Source organism: Pristiophorus japonicus, chromosome 1 (assembly GCF_044704955.1).
Source record: "Pristiophorus japonicus isolate sPriJap1 chromosome 1, sPriJap1.hap1, whole genome shotgun sequence".
Classification (NCBI taxonomy): Eukaryota; Metazoa; Chordata; class Chondrichthyes; family Pristiophoridae; genus Pristiophorus; species Pristiophorus japonicus.
This window is the reverse complement of record NC_091977.1, coordinates 21,184,529-21,212,201: the sequence shown is the minus strand read 5'-3', so window position 1 is coordinate 21,212,201 and position 27,673 is coordinate 21,184,529. Positions and strand designations below refer to the sequence as shown.

Genomic DNA, 27,673 nt, shown 5'->3' with positions numbered 1-27,673 from the left:
CCTGCTGCAAGTGTACAGGGTATTGGTGGGGCCGCACCTGGAGTACTGCGTGCAGTTTTGGTCACCTTACTTAAGGAAGGATATACTGGCTCTGGAGCGGGTACAGAGACAATTCACGAGGCTGATTCCGGAGATGAGGGGGTTACCTTATGATGGTAGATTGAGTAGACTGGGTCTTTACTCGTTGGAGTTCAGAAGGATGAGGGGTGATCTTATAGAAACATTTAAAATAATGAAAGGGATAGACAAGATAGAGGCAGAGAGGTTGTTTCCACTGGTCAGGGAGACTAGAACTAGGGGGCACAGCCTCAAAATACGAGGGAGCCAATTTAAAACCGAGTTGAGAAGGAATTTCTTCTCCCAGAGGGTTGTGAATCTGTGGAATTCTCTGCCCAAGGAAACAGTTGAGGCTAGCTCATTGAATGTATTCAAGTCACAGATAGATAGATTTTTAACCAATGAGGAAATTAAGGGTTATGGGGAGCAGGCGGGTAAGTGGAGCTGAGTCCACGGCCAGATCAGCCATGATCTTGTTGAATGGCTGAGCAGGCTCGAGGGGCTAGATGGCCTATTCCTGTTCATAATTCTTATGTTCTTATGTTCTCTAACCTTGACGTATGTTAATCGTATAAACATGCACTGCTGTGCCATCAAGCTACCCACCTATAAGGGCCAAATATATTGCAATGGAGCCAATAGTAAATCAGCTTGAGGTTTTTTTTTGTTGAAAAAAAAGTTTGGTTTTCTGGATTGTCATAGAAACGCAACTGATTGAATAATGTCCTTCAGGAAGCCTGCCTCCTCTATCCAGTCTGGCTGACATGTGAGTCCAGTGCTGCACTAATTGGTTGACTCTTAAAGCTAGCTTGATTCCTGGGATGAGCTATCCTATGAGGAGAGATTGAGGAGCTTCGGCCTATATGCTTGGGGTTTAGAAGAATGAGAGGTGATCACATTGAAACATATAAGATTCTGATGGGGATTGACAGGGTAGATGCTGAGAGGTTGTTTCCCTTAGCTGGAGAGTCTAGAACTAGGGGGCATAGTCTCAGGATAAGGTGGTTGGCCATTTAAGACTAAGATGAGGAGGAATTTCTTCTTAGTGGTTTGAGAGTCTTTGGAATTCTCTACCCCAGAGGGCTGTAGATGCTGAATCATTGATTATATTTAAGGCTGAGATTGATCGATTTTTGGACTCTAGGGGAATCGAGGGATATTGGGTTCGGGCGGGAAAGTGGAGTCGAGGTCGAAGATCAGCCATGATCTTATTGAATGGTGGAGCAGGCTTGAGGAGCCATATGGCCTACTCCTGCACATATTTCTTATGTTCTCTCTGAAGTCCCTGTGCTACCCAGTTGTACGAGAATTTCTGTGGGGTTCAGTTTTTTTTAAAAAAAAACAAGTATTAAAGATATATAAAAACAGATGGTAAGAATTTCCACAGTTACATAAAAAGGAAAAGAGTGGCCAAAGTAAATGTTGGTCCCCTGGAGAATGAGACTGGGGAAATAATAATGGGGAACAGGAAAATGGCAGAGACTGAACAAATATTTTGTATCAGTCTTCACGGTAAAAGACACTAAAAACATCCCAATAGTAGATAATCTTGCGGCTATAGTGAGGGAGGAACTTATTACAATCACTCTCATTAAAGAAGTAGTACTTGGTAAAATAATGGGACAAAAGGTGGACAAGTCCCCTGGACCTGATGGCTTGCATCCTAGGGTCTTGAAAGAAATGGCTGCAGAGATAGTGGATGCATTGGTTGTAATCTACCAAAATTCCCTGGATTCTGGGAAGGTCCCAGCAGATTGGAAAACCGCAAATGTAAGTAACGCCCCTATTGAGGTAAATAGAAAGCAGGAAACTATAGACCAGTTAGCCCAACATCTATCGTTGGGAAAATGCTGGAGTCCATTATTGAGGAAGCAGTAGCAGGACATTTGGAAAAGCATAATTCAATCAAGCAGAATCAACATGGTTTTATGAAAGGGAAATTATGTTTGACAAATTTGCTGGATTTCTTTGAGGAAACGAGCAGGCTGGGTAAGGGGGAACCAGTGGATGTGGTGTATTTGGATTTCCAGAAGGCATTCGATAAGGTGGCAGATAAAAAATGGACATACTGCACAAGATAAAAGTTCATGGGGTTGGGGTAAAAATATGGGGTAAAATGGATAGAGGATTGGCTCACGAACAGAAAACAGAGAGTTGGGATAAACGGGTAATTTTCCGGTTGGCAAACAGTAACTAGTGGGGTGCCGCAGGGATCGTTTCTGGGACCTCAACTATTCACAATCTATATTAGTGACTTGGATGAAGGGACCGAGTGTAATGTAGCCAAGTTTACTGATGATACAAAGATGGGTGGGAAAGCAAATTGTGAGGAGGACACAAGAAATCTGCAAAGGGACATAGACAGGTGAAGTGAGTGGGCAACAGTTTGGCAGATGGAGTATAATGCGGGAGGTTATCCACTTTGGCAGAAATAATAGAAAAGCAAATTATAATTTAAATGTAGAAAAATTGCAAAGTGCTGCAGTGCAGAGGGACCTGAGGATCCTTGTGCATGAAACACAAAAAGTTAGTATGCAGGTACAGCAAGTGATCAGGAAGGCAAATGAAATGTTGGCCTTTATTGCAAGGGGGGATGGAGTATAAAAACAGAGAAGTCGTGCTACAATTGTACAGGCCACACCTGGAGTACTGCGTACAGTTTTGGTCTCCATATTTAAGCCTGAACTAGCTCACCATACTTAGCCTCGTGGAGCTATTCGATACTTAACAAGAAGGATATATTTGCATTGGAGGCTGGTCATAGGCTGGTAGAGGTTGAATCCGGAGTTGACTTATGAAGATAGGTTGGGCCTCTACTCATTGGAGTTCAGAAGAATATATGATAATTGGCAGGCTCGACAAGGTGGATTCAGAGAGGATATTTCCACTCATTGGGGAAGCTAAAACTCTGGGACTAAGGCCCCAAGTTTCCACATGATTTGCTCCTGATTTTTTAGGAGCAACTGGTGTAGAACGGAGTATCTTAGAAATCGGAATTCTCCACATTTAGTTTGCTCCAGTTCTAGTCAGGTAGAACAGTTTCACTTTGAAACAGAATCTTTTTTCAAAAGGGGGCGTGTCCGGCCACTTATGCCTGATTTCAAAGTTTCGTGAGTGAAAACTTACTCCAAACTAACTTAGAATGGAGTAAGTGAAGATTTTTGTACGCTCTAAACCTTGTCTACACTTTAGAAAATCAGGCATAGGTTACAAATCAGGCGTAGGGAATGGTGGGGGGGGGGCGGTGTTTATGTTTGTACCTTACAAACATTAAACACTTCAGTTTTACAAATAAAGAGCCATCATCAATAATAAATGATAAATACATTAATACATTAATAAATCAACCAATAAATCAATCAAAAAAAATTAATAAGAAATAATTTTTTTTTTTAAATCAATAAATAAAACATTTTCTACTTACCAACTGCAGCACCGGGAGCCCTCCAACAGCGTGCTGGGATGCCCTCCTCAGTGTGTCTCTGTCAGTGTCTCTATCTCTCTGTCTGTCTGTGTGTCTCTCATTCTCTGTCTGTCAATGTCTGTGTTTCTGACAGCGAGAGGAGGGGGGTAGAGGGAGAGAGGGGGAGGGAAGGGGGAGAAGGGGAAGGGATGGGGGAGAGCGGGAGGGATGGGGGAGAAGGGGATAAAGGGGAGATGGGGGAGAAAGGAGATTGGGGGAGAAAGGAGATTGGGGAGGGGGAGAAGGAGATTGGGGGGGGTGGGGGGGGAAGGAGATTGGGGAGGGAGGCTGAACGGGCCGGGCCCGAGACTTTGGGCAGGGCCCGTCCCCAGCACCAGATTTACAGGTAGGTGGCGTTGGGTCGGGTCGTGGGGTGGGAGGGAGGGAGGTTCGGTTCGGGCTGGGGGGAGGGAGGTCAGGTTGGGGGGAGGGAGGTCAGGTCAGATCCAGTCCGGAGGAGGGAGGAGGGAGGAGGGGGAGCGGGTGTCGGGTCCGGACCGGTGGCGGGGGGGGTGGAAGCGGGTGTCGGGTCCGGTCCGGGGGCGGGGGGGGGGGAGCGGGTGTCGGGGGTGGGGGTGAGGGTGGGTGGGGGGGGGGCGGAGGTGGAGCGGGCGGGGGGTGCGGGAAGTAGGAGTCGAGTCGGGTCGGGAGGAAGCAGGAGCTGGCCGTGGGAGGAGCCTTTTTCACGCAGCCCCAGTGAGGCCATTGGGCCAGGGCTAGGGGCTGCGTGCTTTGGCCCCTCCCACACAGTTTCGGGCGCCTGGAGCTACTGCACTTGCGTGCCCACTGTAGCGCGCATATGCAGAGCTCCCGGCACTGTTTTCGGCGCAGGGTCCTAGCTCCACCCCCTACAGCTCCTGCTGCACTGCGCCGAGGGCCAGAGGACCTGCAGGGAGGTGGAGAATATGGAGGGTTTTTTTAGGCGCACTTTGTGGCGTGAAAAACTGGCGTCCAGGTCAGGACTGCGCCATTCTAGGCGCGGCTCGAAACTTAGGCCCATAGTCTTAGAATAAAGGGCCACCCATTTAAAACTGAGGAGAAATTTCTTCTGAGGGTTGTAAATCTGTGGAATTATCTGCCCCAGAGAGCTGTGGAGGCTGGGTCTTTGAATATATTGAAGGTGGAGATAAACAGATTTTTGAACTATAAGGGAATAAAGGGTTATGGGGAACGGGAAGGGAAGTGGTGCTGCATCTATGATTAGATCAGCCATGATCTTATTGAATGGCGGAGCAGGCTCGATGGGCCGAATGGCCTACTCCTGCTCCTATTTCTTATGTTCTTATGCAAGTGTTTGTACCTCGACTGATAAAAGTGTGAAGATTTTTCTGTTTGTGTTTGCATTTATAATTTTTTTAATAACTTCTTGAAATGAAGCTTTTTTATTTGAAATCTTATTTATCCAGGCAGCGAGGTTATGCAGCTGCTGAAAGGGCAAAGCAAGTAGAAGACTTTTGGCAGCGAAAGCGAGAAGCATTACAGAATAAAGCACGTGGTGAAGGACACTTGGTATGAAATTTTTGGTTCCATTCTTTTTTTCTAAACTGTTGAAGTGAGGCGGAATGGGTTAATCAGACAATGTTGGCGCATGCCACTGTTTTCATAGCCTCTTTGTATCTGCACTTTTAATTCCTCGGCCAGGAAATTAAGTATGTGCACTTCTGGTGGCCTCTATGTGATGCTGCAGCTTCTTTCGATCAGTTCATTACTGACGCAGGTTATTAAAAATAATTGGAACTTGCTACCACATGGAGTAAGTGAGGCAGATAGCACAGCTGCATTTAAGGGGAAGCTCGATGAGGGGGAAAGGAATGAAGGATATGATGAAGCAGGGTGTGGACCAATGACCAGTTGGGCTGACTGGCTTGTTTCTGTACTGTTACATCTATGTAATAAGGGTGCGTGAGGTGCAGGAGGTAGTCTTAACTCCATTGCCGTGCTAAGCTAGGTTTCCAAAGTGAGCAGAATGTCCATGCTCACTCAGAACTCACTTAAATGTTTTGAGCTATCTTTAAGATATTTTAAAATCTGTGACTTGTACTTGCCTGAGAGTACCTACATCTCTCTGGGCCCCAAGAGCCCGAATTGCAGTCAGGCGGTATAAAGCAGGTACTGTCAGCTCCAGGTGGATACTATACCTACCGTTCTGTGATTAGTAACTTCAGTCTAACTGCAGCTGAAAAGTGAAGTGAGGGTGTGCGATACTACCCTGCTTATTGCAGCAGCTTTTATTTTGAACTAAAATGTTTGATCATGCTGTCTCTGAGACTGACGAACAAAAGGCATCGGAAGAACAGCTGACAAGTTGGAATGTGACTTCTGTTGAAATTCAAAATGCCCAAACCACAACGGTTTAAGAAATATGCCTCCTTGCCAGATCATTTTTTGAGAAAATGAAATCTTAAGTTTTCCATTTTAACTTTAGAAAGATTGTTAATCCCTTTACCAGGATACTGTATTTTGTCTCTTGCAAAACAATTTGGGATTGATGCTGGTACATGCAATTTTGGTGGGTATATTTGGTCATTGGTATGTAATTTGGAGGGAGCTGATTGCATGATCAATGACTGAAAGCTCAAGGTTGCCCAAGAGACATTGAGCAATAGCATTTAGAATAACATCTGGGCTTCAGATCTTTTCACTTTAATTTTTTTTCCCTGTACCTTAGCAAGTCTTGTATCCTCTGAAATATGAGGGTCACTCGGCTAGAAATGTGACATTAGTATATGAGCATTCAATGTGTTCTGTAACATTCCTGTGTCTAGTTTTTAAGTGGGGTTAACCCATTTATTTCGAACAGATGAATGTTCTAATAAAATAGAAAACAGGAGAATCATAAGTGTCCTGTTGCAAACTGAAATTTCGAATTTTCTGTTTTACATCTTGTGAATATGATTAGTTTATTAATATCTATTTTACACATTGGCATGTATAGATTAAATATCTGATCCTGAAATTGATTTTTGCATGAATATAGCTGATTTTGTTTTTGATCATTTAATACTGCTAAATAAATTGCGTTATGTAAGTTTTTCAGTAAGTTACTGTTTAAATTCACCCTATCCCAAGAGTTGACTTTACTAGTTTTATTTTGTTGCAGAAAGATGTTTAAGCTGACAGTGTTTTCTTCACTAATCTATCTGTAAATGTTAGAAATTAGGTTGGACCTCACTCTAATGGAGGTGTTATATTGTTGATAAATTGTGTAAATTGAGCCAGTAGATTTGTTGCTCATATTGACAGTATTTTAGGCAGATTATTTTCATTGTGTTGTGAACTACAACACGAATAGTGTTCAAATGCTTGAGACAGAATAGAGGTTTTGCCAGGGTTACTTCTATAAACCATGGTGTCGTATTCGAATGCAGCCAGGAAACCCGCTCCAATCTGTATTGTTAGGGAAGAAATGAATGTATATGTCAAAACTCTATATTTAAACACAGCCTATAAATTTCATTGTCGTAAATCTATAACATTATAAAACCACTTCCTTTATAAAATGCCGCAGTTTTTACTCTTTTTATTATACCCGTTGGTTGTATTATTTTTCTGACCACTGTTTAGTCAGTATATGAGCCGATTGTTATGTACTATGACGCTACCAGTCTCCGTTTGGTACAGTATCCATTTGCAGTCGGTACCTCGTTGTTCACACTGCCTCGCTGTGAACCTGGCCCCAGAAATCTGTGGAAACCGCTTCACAGTGAGGTAGAAGTGACCGTATAACTGCACCCACAGATCACTAACCTGGGTCATGTGAGCTACATGCCGGTTTGATGAAGTAGTGGTTTGCCAATTTTCAAAACAATTATGGTCAGGCAAGCATTTTGCCCTGGGGAATAAATCAAGAAAGGTTAAGTTTGTCTTGCATGATATAAGGCTGAAATAGCAGAGATGCTATTGTGAAATTTAGAGAGGGGAGGACCTACCAAATTAAGGAGAGGAATACTGGGAGATACTTGGGTTACCCTCTGGCATCTGCTCTGTATGCTGTGTAGTGTAATGGCGGAGTCCTGTAAATTAGACTCTGTGCATGATTTTCTTTCAAGTGCTGTGGCTGAAGAAGTTAAGTGCTTGTTTTACAAACCAATTATTTTTTATGTTCTCATTTACTGTGTGACTTTTGCAGGGAGGGGTATATTCTGAGACTATTTTAAAAGAAATGCTTTTCTTTCCTGTTGATTTGGTGTTTAAGTTGCAATTTATAATAAATTGCATGAAGAAAGTCTTGGTGAATTATGTTTCACTTTATATTTTACTTTGATATTGACTGCATATTTTTGAGATAGACACGCTATTTTACTTTTCTTCTTCTTTGGTTCAACTGCTTTTGAAATCATGCATGAAATGATCAAATCCTCTTCTGGTATAAGTAGGGCCTGACAATCACAATGTATTCAGTCCAACAGGTTACCCTGCAGTTAGTCATTTCTGTGTGCTTGGTGAACTGTAATACAACACTGAAGGAAATCAGAAAATAGCTGTCAATAGTATGCACGTTGCAGTATGTGAGCACTCCCAACCATTTATAAATGGTAATTCTCTCCTCCTCCATCTATCTCTCTCTCTCGTTGTATCTCCTTCTCCTCTCTCTTCCCGCCCGCTCCCCCGCCCCCCCTTCTCATTATTTACTTATTCCATGTCCGCCCATCTACAAAAGTCTGCATTGCTATGGTCACCTATAATCTCGCCGGTCACCGTGTTTGGTCCCTTTGCCTGTTCATTTCCTAATGCATAACTTGCCATCGGTGCTCCATGCATCTCTGCATTGCTTGTATTCTGTTCATCCTTTCACTTCTTGCTCTTCTCGTCCACTACCCCTTCTTCTGATTCCACTCCCTTTCTCTCTTTCTCTCCTCTCACTTGCCTTCATGCCTCTCTCCGCTGTAAACTTTTTCTCCTTTCCCTCGCCTCTCCATTTTCCCATACATGCCTCACCATTTCCACTTTTCCCTCCACTTACTGTTATCCCTCACCTCGCCTTGCTGCTATCACTTTACTCGCTCCTTCCCCGGTTACTCTTCCCATTTCATGGCCTTTTTTGCCGCAGTACTCTGGCTGGTTGGCTGCTCTTTGCTGGTGGGGAAAATGGCTTTTTCCTTTTTCTTAGGCTTGAAATACATCTGCTGAGTAAATTACTTGGAGCGCTTTCTAACGTTAAATGCCAGTTCCCCACCGGCAAAGGCAGCCCGGAATCGACGGAGAACACTTTATGCCCAAAACCGGTAAACTATCAAAGATCAGCCGAAGGGCCAGTGCAATAGGACTTAGAGAGCGGGGGGCCAAGGCAGGCAGCACATGGGGGAGGGGGTGGGGAAGAGAAGGTTTTCCTTCTGGTGATGATGCTCTGTGGATCAGCTCCTCCTTCTCGGTGTCAGCCGTGGCTCAGTTGGTAGCATTCTCGCCTGAATGTCGTAGGTTCAAGCCCACTCCAGAGAGTTGAGCACATAATCCAGGCTGACACTCTCCAGTGCAATACTGAGACAGCGCTGCACTATCTGAGCTGCTGTCTTTCCAATGAGACGTTAAACCGAGTCTCCGTCTGCCCTCTCGGGTGGATGTAAACAATCCCATGGCACAATTTAAAGAAGAGCAAGGGCGTTCTCCCGGTGTCCTGGCTAGTATTTATCCCTCAAACATCAGTAAAAATAGGTTATCTGGTCATTATCACATTGCTGTTTGTGGGACCTTGCTGTGTGCAGATTGATGACCATATTTTCTACATTACAACAATGATTACACTTCAAAAGTACTTAATTGGCTGTAAAGTGGCTGGGACATCCTGAGGTCATGAAATTCACTATATAAATGTAAGATCTTTCTTTTACACATACCCACCCCTGCTTCTGCCATGCACCATGGTACCTGTCTCTTCGTAGTTTGATTACGATAGTGAGGGGAAGGTGGGTGGCCAAATAAATGATGCGAATTGTGCATGTGAGTGCACTCTGTAAAGCTGTATCCATAATCAAGCATATTCCAGAGTGCGGGGGATTAGAATACTTCTTCATTTCGGTCATCAAGCATGCCTAGATTGGATATGGCAAGAGAACATCTCCCTCTACAACGTCCCAATCTCAGAAGAGTGTCCCTTTCATCTGGTAACGATTGATAAGAGCCATCCTCCTCGGTGTGTCTGCTTCAGGGATTGAGATCTCTCTTCACCAGTCCTAGTTAAACTGTGATCACTATTTGGTGGAACTGATGTGCTGAAGGGGATACCCGACCTGAACTTAGCTGAGGGAATTGGATTTTGACAATATTCCACGCACTGCAAAGTAGGAATATTCAAAACATGACCGAGAAACTCTGAGCAAGTACCTTTGTGTAATTGTACTTGCCTGCACTTCATTTACTTTTTTTTAAGTGATGTGTACAAATCTAGTGTTTTATATGTTATTGCCATATCTTGCTGGAGAATATTGTCTTCTCGAGTGAGTTGTGAGGCAATGAGTGAAGAACAGTGGAATCTTAGATTGAGACGCTAAATATGGTTGGTCAAATAGTCGTCATGTATACTATTACTTACACCATCACAAAGCGTCGGCTAAGCCCTTCAAAAAACAACTTTAAACACTTCCCGTTTTTGTAACGAATATGTATTGACTGCAGTATTTGGGCAGTATTTGCTCCACCTGTCATAGTGGCTGAGTGTTAACAGCTTCATTATTCCATGCTTAAGGTCACTTCTGCAACCTGAAGGGCAATCATCTACTGCTCTTGGGGTTCAGCTGTCATCAGTATTTAACTACTATTTCACACATGCACTTCAGTCAAGACTGTGAAATTATAATGACATTAAAGCTGTTTGGTTGGAGGAATGATTCAGGTCTGAGGTTTCCTTTGGTAGATTCATCACTTTTTGGCATCTGAACGACAGTCATATTGCATAGCATTTGATGTCGTTTCATACAATGTACAGATCTATTGACTGTTACCAATTGGGAGGGGAAATCACTAATTTAATTTAGGTTTAAAAGTGTTAAACTTTTTTGATGCTTACCATTCTTAGAAAGGAAGATAGCTCCTGACATTTAAATGGATTTACAAACTTCATCACTGTTACCCAGGGGTGTCCACACATTGGGCCCAAGTTTCCACATGATTTGCGCCTGATTTTTAGGAGCAACTGGTGGAGAACGGACTATCTTAGAAATCGCAATTCTCCACATTTTTTTTTCTGCAGTTCTAGTCAGGTAGAACAGTTCTACTTTGGAACAGAATTTTTTCTTCAAAAGGGGGCGTGTCCGGCCACTGACGCCTGATTTCAAAGTTTCCACAGTGAAAACGTACTCCAAACTAAAGTAGAATGGAGCAAGTGAAGCTTTTTGTAGAACTGAAAAAACCTTGTCGACACATTAAAAAATCAGGCGCAGGTTACAAATTAGGTGCCCAGAACGAGGTGTGGGGGAGGGGGGGGGAGAAGGGAAGTCATTAAATTCTATAATAAATCCTTATTTATACTTCTACAAATATTATACAAATAAATCCAACCTGAATAAACATTTATAAGCAAAGAAAAGATTAAATAAACCATCTTCCTACCTGTGTGAAAGTGCTTCAGCCAGGGAGAATTCTGCAGGCGTTCGTTCCCGCGGGGGGGTGGGGGGGGGGGGGGGGGAGGAGGCAGCCATTCGTTCCCGCGGAGCGGGGGGGGGGGGGGGAGGAGGAGGCAGCCATTCGTTCCCGCGGAGCGGGGGGGGGGGGGGGGAGGAGGAGGCAGCCATTCGTTCCCGCGGAGCGGGGGGGGGGGGGGGAGGAGGAGGCAGCCATTCGTTCCCGCGGAGCGGGGGGGGGGGGGGAGGAGGAGGCAGCCATTCGTTCCCGCGGAGCAGGAGTGGGGGGGGGGAGGAGGAGGCAGCCATTCGTTCCCGCGGAGCAGGAGTGGGGGGGGAGGAGGAGGCAGCCATTCGTTCCCGCGGAGGGTGGTGAAGCAAACAGCCGTTCGTTCCCGTGGCGGGGGGCGGGGGGGCGGAGGAGGAGACAGTGAGAAGGTTGCAAGAAGCCTCAGTGCTGATGGCAATGTGCTTTTATTAAAAAATGTTCAAAAATTAAACAGCTACAAAGAACTACAAAAATGGCCGAGTGCCAATGTATCCTTCACACTGCGCGTGCGCCAACGCTCCAACGCGCACGCGCAGCGTTGCCGGCAGGAAAAAAACTAATTTAAATGGTACCCGCCCCCTCCCACTTACAAAATCGGCACGAGTGTCGGCTCCGCCCCCCTGGGCGCTGCGCCAGACAGACAAGGAACTGCAGGGCGCTCCAGAATCACACGTTTTTTTTCCGGCGCCGTTTTAGGCGCGAAAAACAGGCGCCCAGCTCGGAGGGGCGCCCGTTTTTTATCGTGTGGAAACTCGGGCCCAATAAGTGGCACTCTGGCCCATGAAGTCCAGGCAAGTCAGTTCTTACTCACTGGCTTGACCTGTTTGAATTTTGCGGGCTTGGAGTTTTGGAAAGGGGTGTTTTTAGTGCCATTGCCTCATTAGTGCAAGAATCGTAAACCATTGCCTCATTGGTCGAAGAATCAGAAATCAAGACCTGTATCCCCCGACTGAGACATCTGCAAATTGTTGAGAATGTTGAGCCCATGAGGCTTAAGTGGCCCACGAAGGTGAAAAGCTTGCATGCTCAAGCGCGTACCGATCATTATTGGTCACTCCTAACATTTTGTCCAATATCAGCAGCTCTGAATATAGCAGGGCAATGCTGAGTTCTGGATTTTAACATTAAAACCTTAAAAAAAATTAATTTTGCGTGTTTAGTGTAGAGTCAGTCTGCTCCCACACCCTCATGGTCACATAGAAACATAGAAAATAGGTGCAGGAGGAGACCATTCGGCCCTTCGAGCCTGCACCACCATTCAATAAGATCATGGCTGATCATTCCCTCAGTACCTCTTTCCTGCTTTCTCTCCATACCCCTTGATCCCCTTAGCTGTAAGGGCAATATCTAACTCCCTCTTGAATATATCCAATGAACTGGCATCAACAACTCTCTGCGGCAGAGAATTCCACAGGTCAAAAACTCTTGAGTGAAGAAGTTTCTCCTCATCTCAGTCCTAAATGGCCTACCCTTTATCCTAAGACTATGTCCCCTGGTTCTGGACTTCCCCAACATCGGGAACATTCTTCCCGCATCTAACCTGTCCAGTCCCGTCAGAATCTTATACGTTTCTATGAGATCCCCTCTCATCCTTCTAAACTCCAATGTATAAAGGCCCAGTTGATCCAATCTCTCCTCATATGTCAGTCCTGCCATCCCGGGAATCAGTCTGGTGAACCTTCGCTGCACTCCCTCAACAGCAAGAATGTCCTTCCTCAGATTAGGAGACCAAAACTGAACACAATATTCCAGGTGAGGCTTCACCAAGACCCTGTACAGCTGCAGTAAGATCTCCCTGCTCCTATACTCAAATCCCCTAGCTATGAGGGCCAACATACCATTTGCCGCCTTCGCCGCTTGCTGTACCTGCATGCCCACTTTCAGTGACTGATAAACCATGACACCCAGGTCTCGTTGCATCTCCCCTTTTCCTAATCTGCTGCCATTCAGATAATAAACTGCCTTCGTGTTTTTGCCCCCAAAATGGATAACCTCACATTTATCCACATTATACTGCATCTGCCATGCATTTGCCCACTCAGCTAACCTGTCCAAGTCACCCTGCAGCCTCTTTGCGTCCTCCTCACAGCTCACGCTGCCACCCAGTTTCGTGTCATCCACAAACTTGGAGATTTTACACTCAATTCCTTCATCTAAATCGTTAATGTATATTGTAAAGAGCTGGGGTCCCAGCACTGAGCCCTGCGGCACTTCACTAGTCACTGCCTGTTATTCTGAAAAGGACCCGTTTATCCCGACTCTCTGCTTCCTGTCTGCCAACCAGTTCTCTATCCACGTCAGTACATTATCCCCCAATACCTTGCGCTTTGATTTTGCAAACCAATCTCTTGTGCGGGACCTTGTCAAAAGCCTTTTGAAAGTCCAAATACACCACATCCACTGGTTCTCCCTTGTCCACTCTACCAGTTACATCCTCAAAAAATTCCAGAAGATTTGTCAAGCATGATTTCCCTTTCATAAATCCATGCTGACTTGGTCTGTTCCTGTCACTGCTTTCCAAATGCGCTGCTATTTCATCCTTAATGATTGATTCCAACATTTTCCCCACTACTGATGTCAGGCTAACCGGTCTAGAATTACCCATTTTCTTTCTCCGCCTTTTTTTTAAAGTGGTGTTACATTAGCTACCCTCCAGTCCAGAGGAACTGATCCAGAGTCGATCCAGAGTTGGAAAATGATCACCAATGCATCCACTATTTCTAGGGCCACTTCCTTAAGTACTCTGGGATGCAGACTATCAAGCCCCGGGATTTATCAGCCTTCAATCCCATCAATTTCCCGAACACAATTTCCCGCCTAATAAGGATATCCTTCAGTTCCTCCTTCTCACTAGACCCACTGTCCCCGAGCACATTCGTAAGGTTATTTGTGTCTTCCTTCGTGAAAACAGAACCAAAGTATTGGTTCAATTGGTCTGCCATTTCTTTGTTTCCCATTATAAATTCACCTGACTCCGACTGCAAAGGACCTACGTTTGTCTTTACTAATCTTTTTCTGTTCACATATTTATATAAACTTTTGCAGTCAGTTTTTATGTTCCCTGCAAGCTTCCTCTCATATTCTATTTTCCCCCTCTTAATTAAACTCTTAGTCCTCCTCTGTTGAATTCTAAATTTCTCCCAGTCCTCAGGTTTGTTGCTTTTTCTAGCCAATTTATATGCCTCTTCCTTGACTTTAACGCTATCCTTAATTTCCCTTGTTGGCCATAAAACCTTCCCCGTTTTATTTTTACTCCAGACAGGGATGTACAATTGCTGAAGTTCATCCATGTGATCTTTAAATGTTTGCCATTGCTTATCCACCGTCAACCCTTTAAGTATTCTTTGCCAGTCTATTCTAGCCAATTCACACCTCATACCGTCGAAGTTACCTTTCCTTAAGTTCAGGACCCTAGTTTCCGAATTAACTGTGTCACTCTCCATCTTAATAAACAATTCTACCATATTATGGTCACTCTTCCCCAACGGGCCTCGTACAACAAGATTGCTATTTAGTCTCTTCTCATTTCACATCACCTGGTCGAGGATGGCCTGCTCCCGAGTTGGTTCCTCAACATATTGGTCTAGAAAACCATCCCTAATACACTCCAGGAAATCCTCCTCCACCGCATTGCTACCAGTTTGGTTCGCCCAATCAATATGTCGATTAAAGCCGCCCATGATAACTGCTGTACCTTTATTGCACACATCCCTTATTTCTTGCTTGATGCTGTCCCCAACCTCACTACTCCTGTTTGGTGGTCTGTACACAACTCCCACTAGCGTTTTCTGACCTTTTGGATTTCCGTAGCTCCACCCATACCGATTCCACATCATCCAGGCCAATGTCCTTCCTTACTAGTGCATTAATTTCCTCTTTAACCAGTAATGCCACCCCGCCTCCTTTTCCTCTCTGCCTATCCTTCCTAAATGTTGAATACCCCTGGATGTTGAGTTCCCAGCCTTGGTCACCCTGGAGCGATGTCTCCGTGATGCCAATTACATCATATCCGTTAACTGCTGTCTGCGCAGTTAATTCGTCCACCTTATTCTGAATACTCCTCGCATTGAGGCACAGAGCCTTCAGGCTTGTCTTTTTAACACACTTTGCCCCTTCAGAATTTTTCTGTAATGTGGCCCTTTTTGTTTTTTGCCTTAGGTTTCCCTGCCCTCCACTTTTACTATTCTCCTTTCCATCTTTTGCTTCTGCCTCCATTTTATTTCCCTCTATCTCCCTGCCTAGGTCCGGTTTGTACTGATCCCACCTCCCCCAGAACCGGTTCCAATGTCCCAGGAATTTGAATCCCTCTCTGCTGCACCACTCCTCAAGCCACGTATTCATCTGAGCTATCCTGCGATTCCTACTCTGACTAGCACGTGGCACTGGTAACAATCCTGAGATTACTACTTTTGAGGTCCTACTTTTAAATTTAGCTCCTAGCTCCCTAAATTAACTTGTGGGACTTCATCCTGTTTTTTACCTATATCGTTGGTACTATATACACCACGACAACTGGCTGCTCACCCTCCCTTTTCAGAATGCTCTGCACCCGCTCCGAGACATCCTTGACCCTTGCACCAGGGAGGTAACATACCATCCTGGAGTCTCGGTTGCGGCTACAGAAGTGCCTATCTATTCCCCTTACAATAGAATCCCCTATCACTATCGCTCTCACACTCTTTTTCCTGCCCTCCTGTGCAGCAGAGCCACCCACAGTGCCATGAACTTGGCTGCTGCTGCTCCCCCCTGATGAGTCATCCCCCTCAACAGTACCCAAAGCGGTGTATCTGTTTTGCAGGGGGGATGACCGCAGGGGACCCTTGCACTACCTTCCTTCCACTGCTCTTCCTGCTGGTCACTCATTTACTATCTGGCTGTGTACCCTTTTCCTGCGGTAAGACCAACTCGCTAAACGTGCTATTCATGTCATTCTCAGCATCGTGGATGTTCCAGAGTGAATCCACCCGCAGCTCCAGTGCCACAATGCGATCCGTCAGGAGCTGGAGGCGGATACACTTCCCACACACGTCATCGTCAGAGACACCGGATGCGTCCCTGACTTCCCACATAGTACAGGAGGACACATGTCCGAGCTGTCCTGCCATGACTTAACCCTTAGATCAACTTAAATTGAAACAACAATGCTAAAGGTTACTTACTGATAAAGAAAAGAAAAAGAAAAGCTACTTGCCAATCACTTACCCCCTTGGCTGTGACGTCATTTTTCGATTTCTTTCTACTTCGGGCATCCTCCAATCTTCTATCTTTGGTCGCCTAATATTTCTCATCTGCTTGTTGCCTCTCAATGACATTTATGCACAGAACCAGCTTACATCTGTCTGTTGACTATTCCCGGTTTTGCCTCTTACCCATCCCCTTAGCTTCATGATTGTTGCTATGCATTTCTAGTGTTGACCACCCTCGAGCCATGCATGTTCCACAGTTTGTTTTCTAGCTTGACATTGGCAAGTTTGAAGCCAGCATGTTTGCACCAGAAATTCCATTCCCTCGGCCCTGATTGTGTGCCACATAACAGGCCTGCCAGCAAAGTTGAAGCCCATGGAATATAAGGAACAGTGAAAACTTGGCTAAGTGACAGGAAACAGAGCAGTAGTGAACGGTTGTTTTTCGTACTGGAGCAAGGTATACAAGTTGAGAAAGTGGTTAAAAAAGCATACGGATCCTGGGCTTCATAAGAGGCATAGAGGTTGAAATTGCCCCTCTGGGAAAGGACTGCTATCGCCTCTGGGAGGCGCCAACAGGGCGCAGATGCACTAATGCACTGTGTTGATTCCTTATAACGACCACGGAATCACTCAGCCGAAACCTTCGGCTCAACCAGTTTATTCGAGCATATGCAAGGGAAGAGTTCAAACGTGATCCTTCCAAGAACAATGGTTCTCACCCACAATTATACACCAAACCAAAGTGTGTGCCTCTCCCACAAAATCACCGGTTAGTTTACTGCTTATCAGCAAAATTACATTGATTTGTCATCTCTTATCAGACTGTCTCTGAGTGGTGTTTCCCAACTGTCTATCTCCAGTCATCTGTCAATTGTGTTGTTCAGTGATGTGAACTTTGCCTTAGTCCCCATGACGTGTGAAGTAACTCTGCTCCCAAACACCAGCTTTCTTATCTCTTTCCCCGAGAGAACTCTCGTCAAAATATTATGTATCTTAACTGCTGACCTCTACTATCTGTTATGTGTTCCTAAGGTTAAGGGTGGTTCATTAACCATCAGGCTTTAAGAGTTATAAGTGTGCTTTACATACATAAGCAAGTGTTACATACAATCTGGCAAATGGCAATTACAATCCATATACCGTAAGGTAGAGGAACTTCACCGATTCCTCAGACCCTCCTAATACTGATAAGCCCTATAACCTGGACCATACGTCAGATTAGTTCACTACCTTCAGCATACCTGTTAGTGACCACCTATCTGTCTGCTCTTTGCCTGCTACAATTCTATATCCCTTACAGGCTCAGAGCGTGAAAAGTGGTTTGCGCCAGGATTAGCGCACCGGCTCAGCGCATGCGTGCCGACCCCTTATCGTCCTGTGCACCCCAGTGAGAAGCTGTGGTGGCTGCGGCGCCCCCAGCCGCCCTTAAAAGGGAAGTGGTCGCGCCGTGGCTGGCATCTTTTCTGTGTCGACCGACTATTGAGTCGGCCTGACCATGGCAGCCGTTGGTGTGGACGGACCGCCAACATGCAGCTCGGCACCCCCCCCTTTTGGGTGCTAGACCTCTGGCCCGGCCGACACCATCCCTGATGGCCCATTGGGTGCCACTAAAGCGACTACAGTGTTCACAGCAACCCTCCCCTTTAAAACAAGGGGAGGGACATTGTGAGGCGTCAGTGTGACGCGGCACGTCAGCACTGCACTGACATCATCAGCGCCATGATTATGTGCTCAGTGCGGCGCTGAGAGTTGCGTGCCGCGAACGCCCGGTTACCATTCCACACATTTTTTTGCCTCTCTGAGGCCAATTATGCGCCGGCAGTGGGAGGGCACTTGCCTCCTCCGCATTAACTTTCATATAGTTCAAATTATGTACCCCAAACCGGGCGGGGGCAATTTCGGACCCATAGAGTACAAACGCAAGGAAGTTATGATAAACCTTTTATAAAACACTGGTTTGGACTCATCTGGAGTATTGTGTCCAATTCAGGGAGGATGTGAACACCTTAGAGCGAGTGCAGAAAAGATTTACGAGAATGGTTCCAGGGATGAGGGACTTCAGTTACGTGGATAGACTGGAGCAGCCGGGGTTATTCTCCTTGGAGCAGAGAAGGTTGAGAGGAGATTTGATAGAGGTGTTCAAAATCATGATGGGTCTGGACAGAGTAGATAGAAAGAAACTTCCCATTGGTGGAAGGGGTCAAGAACCAGAGGACACAGATTTAAGATGATTGGCAAAAGAACCAAAGGCGACATGAGGAAGAACTTTTTTACGCAGCGAGTGGTTAGGATCTGGAATTCACTGCCTGAGAGGGTGGAGGAGGCAGACTCAAAATGGAATTGGATAAGTACCTGAAGGAAAATAAATTGCAGGGTTACGGAGAAAGGGTGGGGTAGTGCGACTAGCTGAAATGCTCTTGCAGAGAGCTGGCACAGGCTCGACGAGCTGAATGGTCCCCTTCTCTGCTGTAACCATTCTGTGATTTCAGAGTGTGAGCTACCTTGGTGGTTTGTTTGACCTTGAGCTGGGCTTCAAACTCTTATATCTTATACACAACCGAAGCCACCTGTTTTCACCTCTGACATTGCCCATCTTTGTCACAACATCATTTTACAGTGCTACTGAGACTGCCAATGTCACATCTGGGCTCAATTCTTCAATACCTACTGGTCTCCTTAGTTCCAGCCTACATAAACTTACACCTCAAACAAAGCCTTCACCACTTGTATTCTATCTTGTAAGAAGTCCCATTCACCTATCATCTCTGTTCTTGATGTCTTAAATTGTTTACCCCTTCCACAATGCATAAAGCAGATGCTTGTCCTCCTTTGAAAATCCATCCACGACCATGTTTCATCCGACCTCTGCAACCGCCTCAAGTCATGTGATGGAAAGTTTTGTTTGACTGACATTTGTTTGCTGTGTGTTACTCCTCTTTGCATTCCCCGTCACTCCCATCATCATAATAACAAAGGAAATTAAGGATAGTTTTAAATCCAAGGAAGAGGTATGTAAATTGGCCAGAAAAAGCAGCAAACCTGAGGACTGGGAGAAATTTAGAATTCAGCAGAGGAGGACAAAGGGTTTAATTAGGAGGGGGAAAATAGAGTATGAGAGGAAGCTTGGTGTGAACATAAAAACTGACTGTAAAAGCTTCTATAGATATGTGAAGAAAAAAAGATTAGTGAAGACAAACGTAGGTCCCTTGCAGTCAGATTCAGGTGAATTTTAAAGGGGAACAAAGAAATGGCGGACCAGTTAAACAAATACTTTGGTTCTGTTTTCACGAAGGAAGACACAAATAACCTTCCGGAAATACTAGGGGACCGAGGGTCTAGTGAGAAGGAGGAACTGAAGGATATCCTTATTAGGCGGGAAATTATGTAGGAAAATTGATGGGATTGAAGGCCGATAAATCCCCGTGGCCAGATAGTCTGCATCCCAGAGTACTTAAGGAAGTGGCCATAGAAATAGTGGATGCATTGGTGATCATTTTCCAACAGTCTATCGACTCTGGATCAGTTCCTATGGACTGGAGGGTAGCTAATGTAACACCACTGTTTAAAAAAGGCGGGAGAGAGAAAATGGGTAATTATAGACCAGTTAGCGTGACATCAGTAGTGGGGGAAATGTTGGAATCAATTTATTAAAGATGAAATAGCAGCGCATTTGGAAAGCAGTGACAGGATCAGTCCAAATCAGCATGGATTTATGAAAGGGAAATCATGCTTAACAAATCTTCTAGAATATTTTGAGGATGTAACTAGTAGAGTGGACAAGGGAGAACCAGTGGATGTGGTGTATTTGGACTTTCAAAAGGCTTTTGACAAGGTCCCACACAAGAGATTGGTGTGCAAAATCAAAGCACATGGTATTTGGAGTAATGTACTGATGTGGATAGAGAATTGGTTGGCAGACAGGAAACAGAGAATCGGGATAAAAGGGTCCTTTTCAGAATGGCAGGCAGTGACTAGTGGAATGCTGCAGGGCTCAGTGCTGGGACCCCAGCTCTTTACAATATACATTAACGATTTAGATGAAGGAATTGAGTGTAATATCTCCAAGTTTGCAGATGACACTAAACTGGGTGGTGGTGTGAGCTGTGAGGAGGACGCTAAAAGGCTGCAGGGTGACTTGGACAGGTTAGGTGAGTGAGCAAGCGCATGGCAGATGCAGTATAATGTGGATAAATGTGAGGTTATCCACTTTGGGGGCAAAAACACGAAGGCAGAATATTATCTGAATGGCGGCAGATTAGGAAAGGGGGAGGTGCAACGAGACCTGGGTGTCATGGTTCATCAGTCATTGAAAGTTGACATGCAGGTACAGCAGGCGGTGAAGAAGGCAAATGGTATGTTGGCCTTCATATCTAGGGGATTTGAGTATAGGAGCAGGGAGGTCTTGCTGCAGTTGCACAGGGCCTTGGTGAGGCCTCACCTGGAATATTGTGTTCAATTTTGGTCTCCTAATCTGAGGAAGGACATTCTTGCTGTTGAGGGAGTGCAGCGAAGGTTCACCATACTGATTCCCGGGATGGCGGGACTGACATATGAGGAGAGACTGGATCAACTGGGCCTTTATACATTGGAGTTTAGAAGGATGAGAGGGGATCTCATAGAAACTTACAAGATTCTGACGGGACTGGACAGGTTAGATGTGGGAAAAATGTTCCCGATGATGGGGAAGTCCAGAACCAGGGGACACAGTCTGAGGATAAGGGGTAAGCCATTTAGGACTCAGATGAGGAGAAACTTCTTCACTCAGAGTTGTTAATCTGTGGAATTCCCTACCGCAGAGAGTTGTTGATGCCAGTTCATTGGATATATTCAAGAGGGAGTTAGATCTGGCCTTTATGGCTAAAGGGTTCAAGGGGTATGGAGAGAAAGCAGGAAAGGTGTATGAGAGAATGATCAACCATGATCTTATTGAATGGTGGTGCAGGCTCGAAGGGCCGAATGGCCTACTCCTGCACCTATTTTCTATGTTTCTAATATCGCTTTCATCCATCATGGTCCTTACGTCTGTAATTGTCTTTCTGAATCTCCTGCTGCATCCTTCCTCATCTTCAAAGGTTTCGCCAAAATCTATTTTATTGACCACACCTTACCCTTAACCCCATCTCAACCTCCTGCCTGGTGTCCATTTTTGGAAAGCTGCTTTTAAAGGTGTTATGTAAAAGTACAAGTTATATTTCTTGTCGTAAACATGGTATCCAAAAGTAATTCATTGGCAAAAGAGATTTTTTTTAATTCATTGGATTAACTACTCTGGGTGAGGATATTGTGGAAATACGATGGTTGGGGATACAAGACATCAGGTAAGGATAATAACAGCATATTAGGAGGATGGATTAGACAAAACTTTATTGTGAAATATAGGGAAAATGTACAGAAACATGCTGTTCTCATGGGTGACCATTTTACCAGGGATCGATTGGGAAATCTATTGGGGATCAAGGGATATGGAGAGAAAGCAGGAAAGGGGTACTGAGGGAATGATCAGCCATGATCTTGAATGGTGGTGCAGGCTCAAAGGGCTGAATGGCCTGCTTCTGCACCTATTTTCTATGTTTCTATAAAGGCTGCAGTAGGAATGAAAACATGATCATGGACATAATCTTGGATTGGTGGAGGTAACAATTTCTCAAGGAATAATGCACATGTGTATTGGACCTTGCATTAAGTCAACAATCAGAGGCGAGCAGAGTATGTCACTTTTCCCGTAGTGTTTTCATTTCTCAATTAAATGTATGTTTGTTGAGAATTATGAAATATTTCTTTAAATTTTTGCCATTTCTTATCTGCCATCATATATTTTAATCTAATTTCCCAAGCTACCTTAACCAACTCATATCTGTGTCATTGACTTTAAGTTTAAGACTCTAGTTTCGAACTTGATGTGAAATTCTATCCTATTATGATCACTCTTTCTCAAACGATCCTTTACTATGAGATTGCTAATTAATCCTGTCTCATTACACGAGACGAGTTCTAAAATAGCCTGTTCCCTGGTTGGTTCCATGACATATTGTTCTAGGAAGCTGCCTCTAATATATTGCATGAACTCATCCTCCAAACTACTTTTGCCAATTTGGGTTTGTCCAGTCTATTTGAAGATTAAAGTCCCCTGCGATTATTGCATTACCTTTGTTACAAGCTCCTCTTATTTCTTGATTAGTACTATGTCCAATAGTATAGCTACTGTTGGGAGACCTATAAACTACTCCCACCAGTGTTTTCTGCCCCTTGTTATTTCAGAGACTGGACAGTAGCTAACATAACACCAATATTTAAAAATGAACATACGGTTGACAAGGGGAACTACAAACCAGTGAGTCTAATATTTGTTCTTGTTGTGGGTGAAGTATTAGACAGCATCCCAGAGAGGACAGTGCAGCACTAAGTCTGCATGGATTTATGGGATGGAGATCTTATCTAACAATTTTACTAAAGCTCTTCAAAAGAAATTCTGTTGTGTGATCTATTCAGCAAGGCTTTTGATACCATGAATAATACAAGCAATAAGTTAACATCGTGGGCAGTCATGCAGTAGGGTGCAAGCTTCTGGAGTTAGTTTGGTTTCGCCAATTTTTAATGTGAGTGGAGATGTGTTGATATGGCAAGGGGTACTACAGGGATCAGTGCTGGAACATTACTGTTTACAGTGTATTTAAATGTGCTGGACCTAATGGCAGAAAGTAAGGAATCTAACTTTGCACTGGGCATCTAATTGGGGAGGGGCTGTTCATAGCAAAATCAAAGACATCTGGATAGGTTGAGGATTGTTGACTTGTGGCAAATGACATTTCATGTGGACAAATACAATTTAATGAGAACAGGAATGGGAAATTAATAGTGGGAATATAAAGTTTGGCTGTAGACTACAGGATGCAACACGAGAGAGCAATATTGGCGAAAACCCCCTGAAAGAGCAGTACAGCAGTAAGGAAAGCTAACCGACTCTTGGGATGTATAGCCAGAGGGATATCCCATCTGTCCCAGAGCTGATGCTGATTCTGCAGAAGGCACAGTTACAGCTACACTTGGGGGAACTGTGTACAACTGTGGCCATCGTCGTACAGCAACAATATCAGGCAGTGGAGGCATTACAGAAATGGACAAACTTAACTGTTACTTGGCATAAGGTATTTGAACTACGAGAAGAGGTTCAAGAGCTGAGATTGTCTGCTCGAGAGGAACAGGCTTAGGGGTGGTGCTACTCCAGATTTTTGAGGGAATAGATAAATTAAATCCTCATAATACGTTCAAGATTACCACAACCTCCAGAATCAGGGGACATTGGCTCAAGCTTAGAGGAGGAAAAGAGCATGGTTTGCATTTAATTACTTTTCCACAGGTCATCAGATGGAAATGGTTGCTCAGGAAGGCATATAGTGTGAAAAAATTTAAGGCACAATTGGATTGATATTTGAGGAAGTGAGTGGTTGAGAGGAATTATTCTTGGAACTGGCCGCATGAACTACAGACTCTTTCTGCTGTGGACCTTTCCTCTGTAACGTCTTTGAAATATTTGCACTGCTTAAGGATTGAGATCCTTCAAAAACGAGACTTGTTCAGAATATTGGTTCCCTAGATTCAAAGTCTTCTGATTAATTTATGATTATTTGTAGCCCAAATGTAAGAAAGCCTAAATTAGGATCAGGACTTGAAGACCGTGAGCCAAATTAAAGTGTAGTTTTGCTAAAGATTAGTTCTTTGTCTGTACGTAACTGTACATCGATGTACAGTCTCCTTATTTAAGGCAGGATATACTTGCATTGGAGGCAGTTCAGAGAAGGTTCACAAGGTTGATTCCTGAGATGAAGGGGTTGTCTTATGAAGAAAGGTTGGGCCTATACTCATTGGAGTTTAGAAGAATGAGAGGTGATCTTATTGAAACATACAAGATTCTGAGGGGGCTTGACAAGGTGGATGCAAGGAGGATGTTTCCCCTCGTGGGGGAAATCTAGAACTAGGGGGCATAGTTTCAGAAGAAGGGATCGCCCATTTAAAATGGAAATAAGGAGGAATTTCTTCTCTGGGGGTGTTAATACGGATTCTTTTTCCCTCAGTCTGTTTCAGCGAATACACTGACACACGAACACCTCTTTGCCTTTTCTGTAAAAGACCTTTATTGAAGATTCTCCGGCCGGGACTTGTCAAGACAAAGGGACACTCTCAATCAGAGCCTGTTTACCTTCCCCTGGACAAGCCCCTTTTCAGCGTGACACAACAACAGTTATACATTTTCAAAACAGAACACATTTGATTAGCACTTGGTCTATCCAATCCCTTTCTGCCTCCCCCCCGAGTACGTCCAATGGCAGGCAAGAAAGTCTCCCAATTAGGACTGGTGTCAGGTCAGGTTAGTTATAGCTTTGCTACACTGTCTTCCCTTATCAGTAAAGAACCCAATTAGTTTCCCTTCCTCCTTATCAGTAAAAGCTATTACTTTTCCCCTCCTATCTAGGATTGCTTTCTTTCTTTGTGCTGCCTTGCGGCTTTCTCATGACCCGTGTCTAACCTCAACTTCAACTCCTGGTAACCCCTTTTTTTTCTGTTGATTCTGCAGTTGTCTGCATCTTGACATTTCTTTAGCTATTTTCCCATGATTCCCTATCTCCATCCTTTTGCCACATTTTCTATCCATATACCACATTCGCAACCCTTCTTTACACATTCTCAGGGGTTGTGAATCTTTGGAATTCTCTACCCCAGAGAGCTGTGAAAGCTGGGTCATTGAATATATTTAAGGTGGAGATAGACAGATTTTTGAATGATGAGGGAGTTGAGTGTTATGGGGAGCGTACAGGGAAGTGGAGTTGAGGCCAAGATCAGATCAGCCATGATCTTATTGAATGGTGGAGCAGGCTCACGGGGGGCCAAATGGCCAACTCCTGCTCCTATTTCTTATGTTCTTTCTTCCTTGTTTGCAGTCCTCTTACTTACGTGCCCTCTATGAAGTTACATTTACTTGTATGCAGCCATTACCTGGAATCGGCAGCCCTTGCCTAAACAGCTATTCTTAAAGCGCAAACCCAGTTAATGATTGGCTTGGTTACCTGATCATGGTAGGGTGGGAGGAGCAGGCTTTGCAGCCAAACCCAATCCCTTTTGTGCTTGATGTCCTGATTATGCATGTTTCCAGGATGGGTCAGTCGATGGAATTCAGAAGTGATCATCTTGGCTAATTTTCTTACCCCTCCCCCCCTCCCACCACACCTCTATTCCGCCTCCCACCCCCACATCAGCCTTAGCCTCTGGGCTCTCTAACATCTTTAGAAACTGGGACCACCACTCTATACACCGACATTAATCCATGACATAAACTGCTAAACGTTAAATTTGTCTACTGATGCATTGCTAGCTTGGGCATCAGATTATTGCTATGTGTTATCAACTACAGTGGTCGACTGCCTCAGTTCCGATCAGTACAGACTGGGGATTGAATTGTATCTTGTGCTGTGTGTGAGGGTGGACTTTTGCCAGTCCTTTTCCAACTTTGCTTTTAATCTGCCCACAAGTGACCCTTTTATAGTTTGGCGTTTGCACTCTGTATACAGTGCTATTGCGATGATGTAATACACCAAATCTCAGATTTGTATTTGATTCACCGAGATCCACTCAAAGAGCAAGGAAGTAACTTGTCAGTTCCAGTGTGACACCGAGCCCAGAACGTTTATACCAACCCAGTGAGAGTCTGACCCCTTGTGTTACTGGTACACAGTGCGCGGGAGGCCAGTTTAGAGCTCGGCAGATTATAACCTGGATTTATGTCTGCATGTGTAAAGCGGTGCTCGATAGACCGCCCAGGTGATCACAGGCTGTCATTGGCTGCTTCAAACGGGCCAGTAATGATTCCTTGGGCTGAACTTGACAATTAGCCCACTATTTTCAACTGTAGGCAAATCAGATATAACCAGGTGGTAGGCGGGTGCATGCTTGTATTCCTTCAGGGAAATGACTTGCCTCTCTGTTCACAATGCTGAGATTGGGCACTTGTGCTGATTCATTTGGGAGAAAGATATTCTGTCACTTCACATTTTATATCTCTCAAATGAAGTCAGTTTTGTTTTAAAATCTCATTATTCTGAAAAATAATAATTGTGCTGTTTAACTATAGTATAGTCTTAAATACAAATAAAGTGTCTCTTGAAAGGCTCTCGCAATCATTGAAGTAAATATTAATTTGATGGTGCTATTGGTTTTGAAATAAATTCTAACATTGATGGTGCTATTGGTTTTGAAATAAATTCTAACATTGATGTCATTCTTGAAGGAGCATTGATACTGTTGTCTTTATTCCTTGCTGAAGGGATTAAACTGCATTTGAGTATTTAATGACCACAAAATATTGAATGTGTGTTTGGTGGGCACTTTTTTGTATCAGCCCCATTTTCCTAAATTTAACCCATTGAATGGTAAACAGGGGATCCTGCAAAACCTGGCAGCTATCTATGGAGGCAGGCCCAATTCAAGAGGAAGAGGAAAATCCCGAAGCAAGGAGGAAGAGGTAGGAGGCCTGCATGTTTCTCGTCTTCGTAAAGCCAGTGGCACCGCTTTTTGGGGTCATTTTGTCAGCGTGTGTTCTGAGGTTTGTACATGCAGCCCAAACAATAGAAGGAACTCCCTGCTTCCCTTGTGTGTCTGTATTCTGTGGGGCAATGGGGAGAGGCAAACTGTGCATTCTGAGAATTAAATTGGGGTATTTTAATCAGCAATATGTTTTCTGCAATGTGGATGGTCCAGGAAACTGGAAGAATCTCTCTGTCTGTGCCCCTTTTTGCACTTTGAAAAGCAGTAGGAATACTTTGTTACTATCTTTTTGTTTTTTAAATCATGCTGCTGATGGCTTCCTGACGAACTGCCTTCGAGGAGTGACTAAGCCTAAAGTCTGTACAGATGCAATCACTAGGTTATAACCATGCAACCAGTGTCACATGCGGCACTACCCCTCCCACATTGGTGGTCTCATGAAGTACTGCTGGCTTTGCTACCCCTGTTCCCTGTTTCTGACGGCAAACGGTGGCGGGTAGGGGTATGAATGTGGGGAGAGCAGCATCGGGAGGCTAGACCGCACTGCTGCCTTGAAACCAGCGCTGTCAAACAAAAAACCTCGAGTGAATCAGGTTTTCAATTCAATTGAACAAATTAATTTCATATCCCACCCTCGATGGTCTCATTAACTCCCCCAAGCTCATTCTTTAACAATTGAGTGTTTTTTTTAATAAACACACCCAGTGAGTAGCTGAGCCATGCAGATCCACAAAGTCCCAATTTCGATTTTCCCGCCCGCCCCCCTCCAACCAGTCTGTGCTGAGTTAGCTGATCATGGTCAGCAGCAGCAGTACGAGAGCTGGAG

General features: G+C 44.5%; 1 protein-coding gene across 8 annotated transcripts in view; it reads left to right on the top strand.

The window, feature by feature from the left end:
- The window catches only part of nek1 (NIMA-related kinase 1), a 226,766-nt gene that overhangs the window by 84,365 nt on the left and 114,728 nt on the right, over positions 1-27,673 (top strand). For 6 of the 8 annotated variants that reach the window (XM_070878030.1, XM_070878021.1, XM_070878014.1 and 3 more), the window contains 2 exons: positions 4,927-5,029; positions 26,741-26,824. In XM_070878030.1, coding sequence (XP_070734131.1) covers positions 4,927-5,029; positions 26,741-26,824 — 187 coding nt within the window. The remainder of the gene's footprint in view (positions 1-4,926; positions 5,030-26,740; positions 26,825-27,673) is intronic. The other 2 variants (XM_070878068.1, XM_070878050.1) reach the window with 1 other exon arrangement.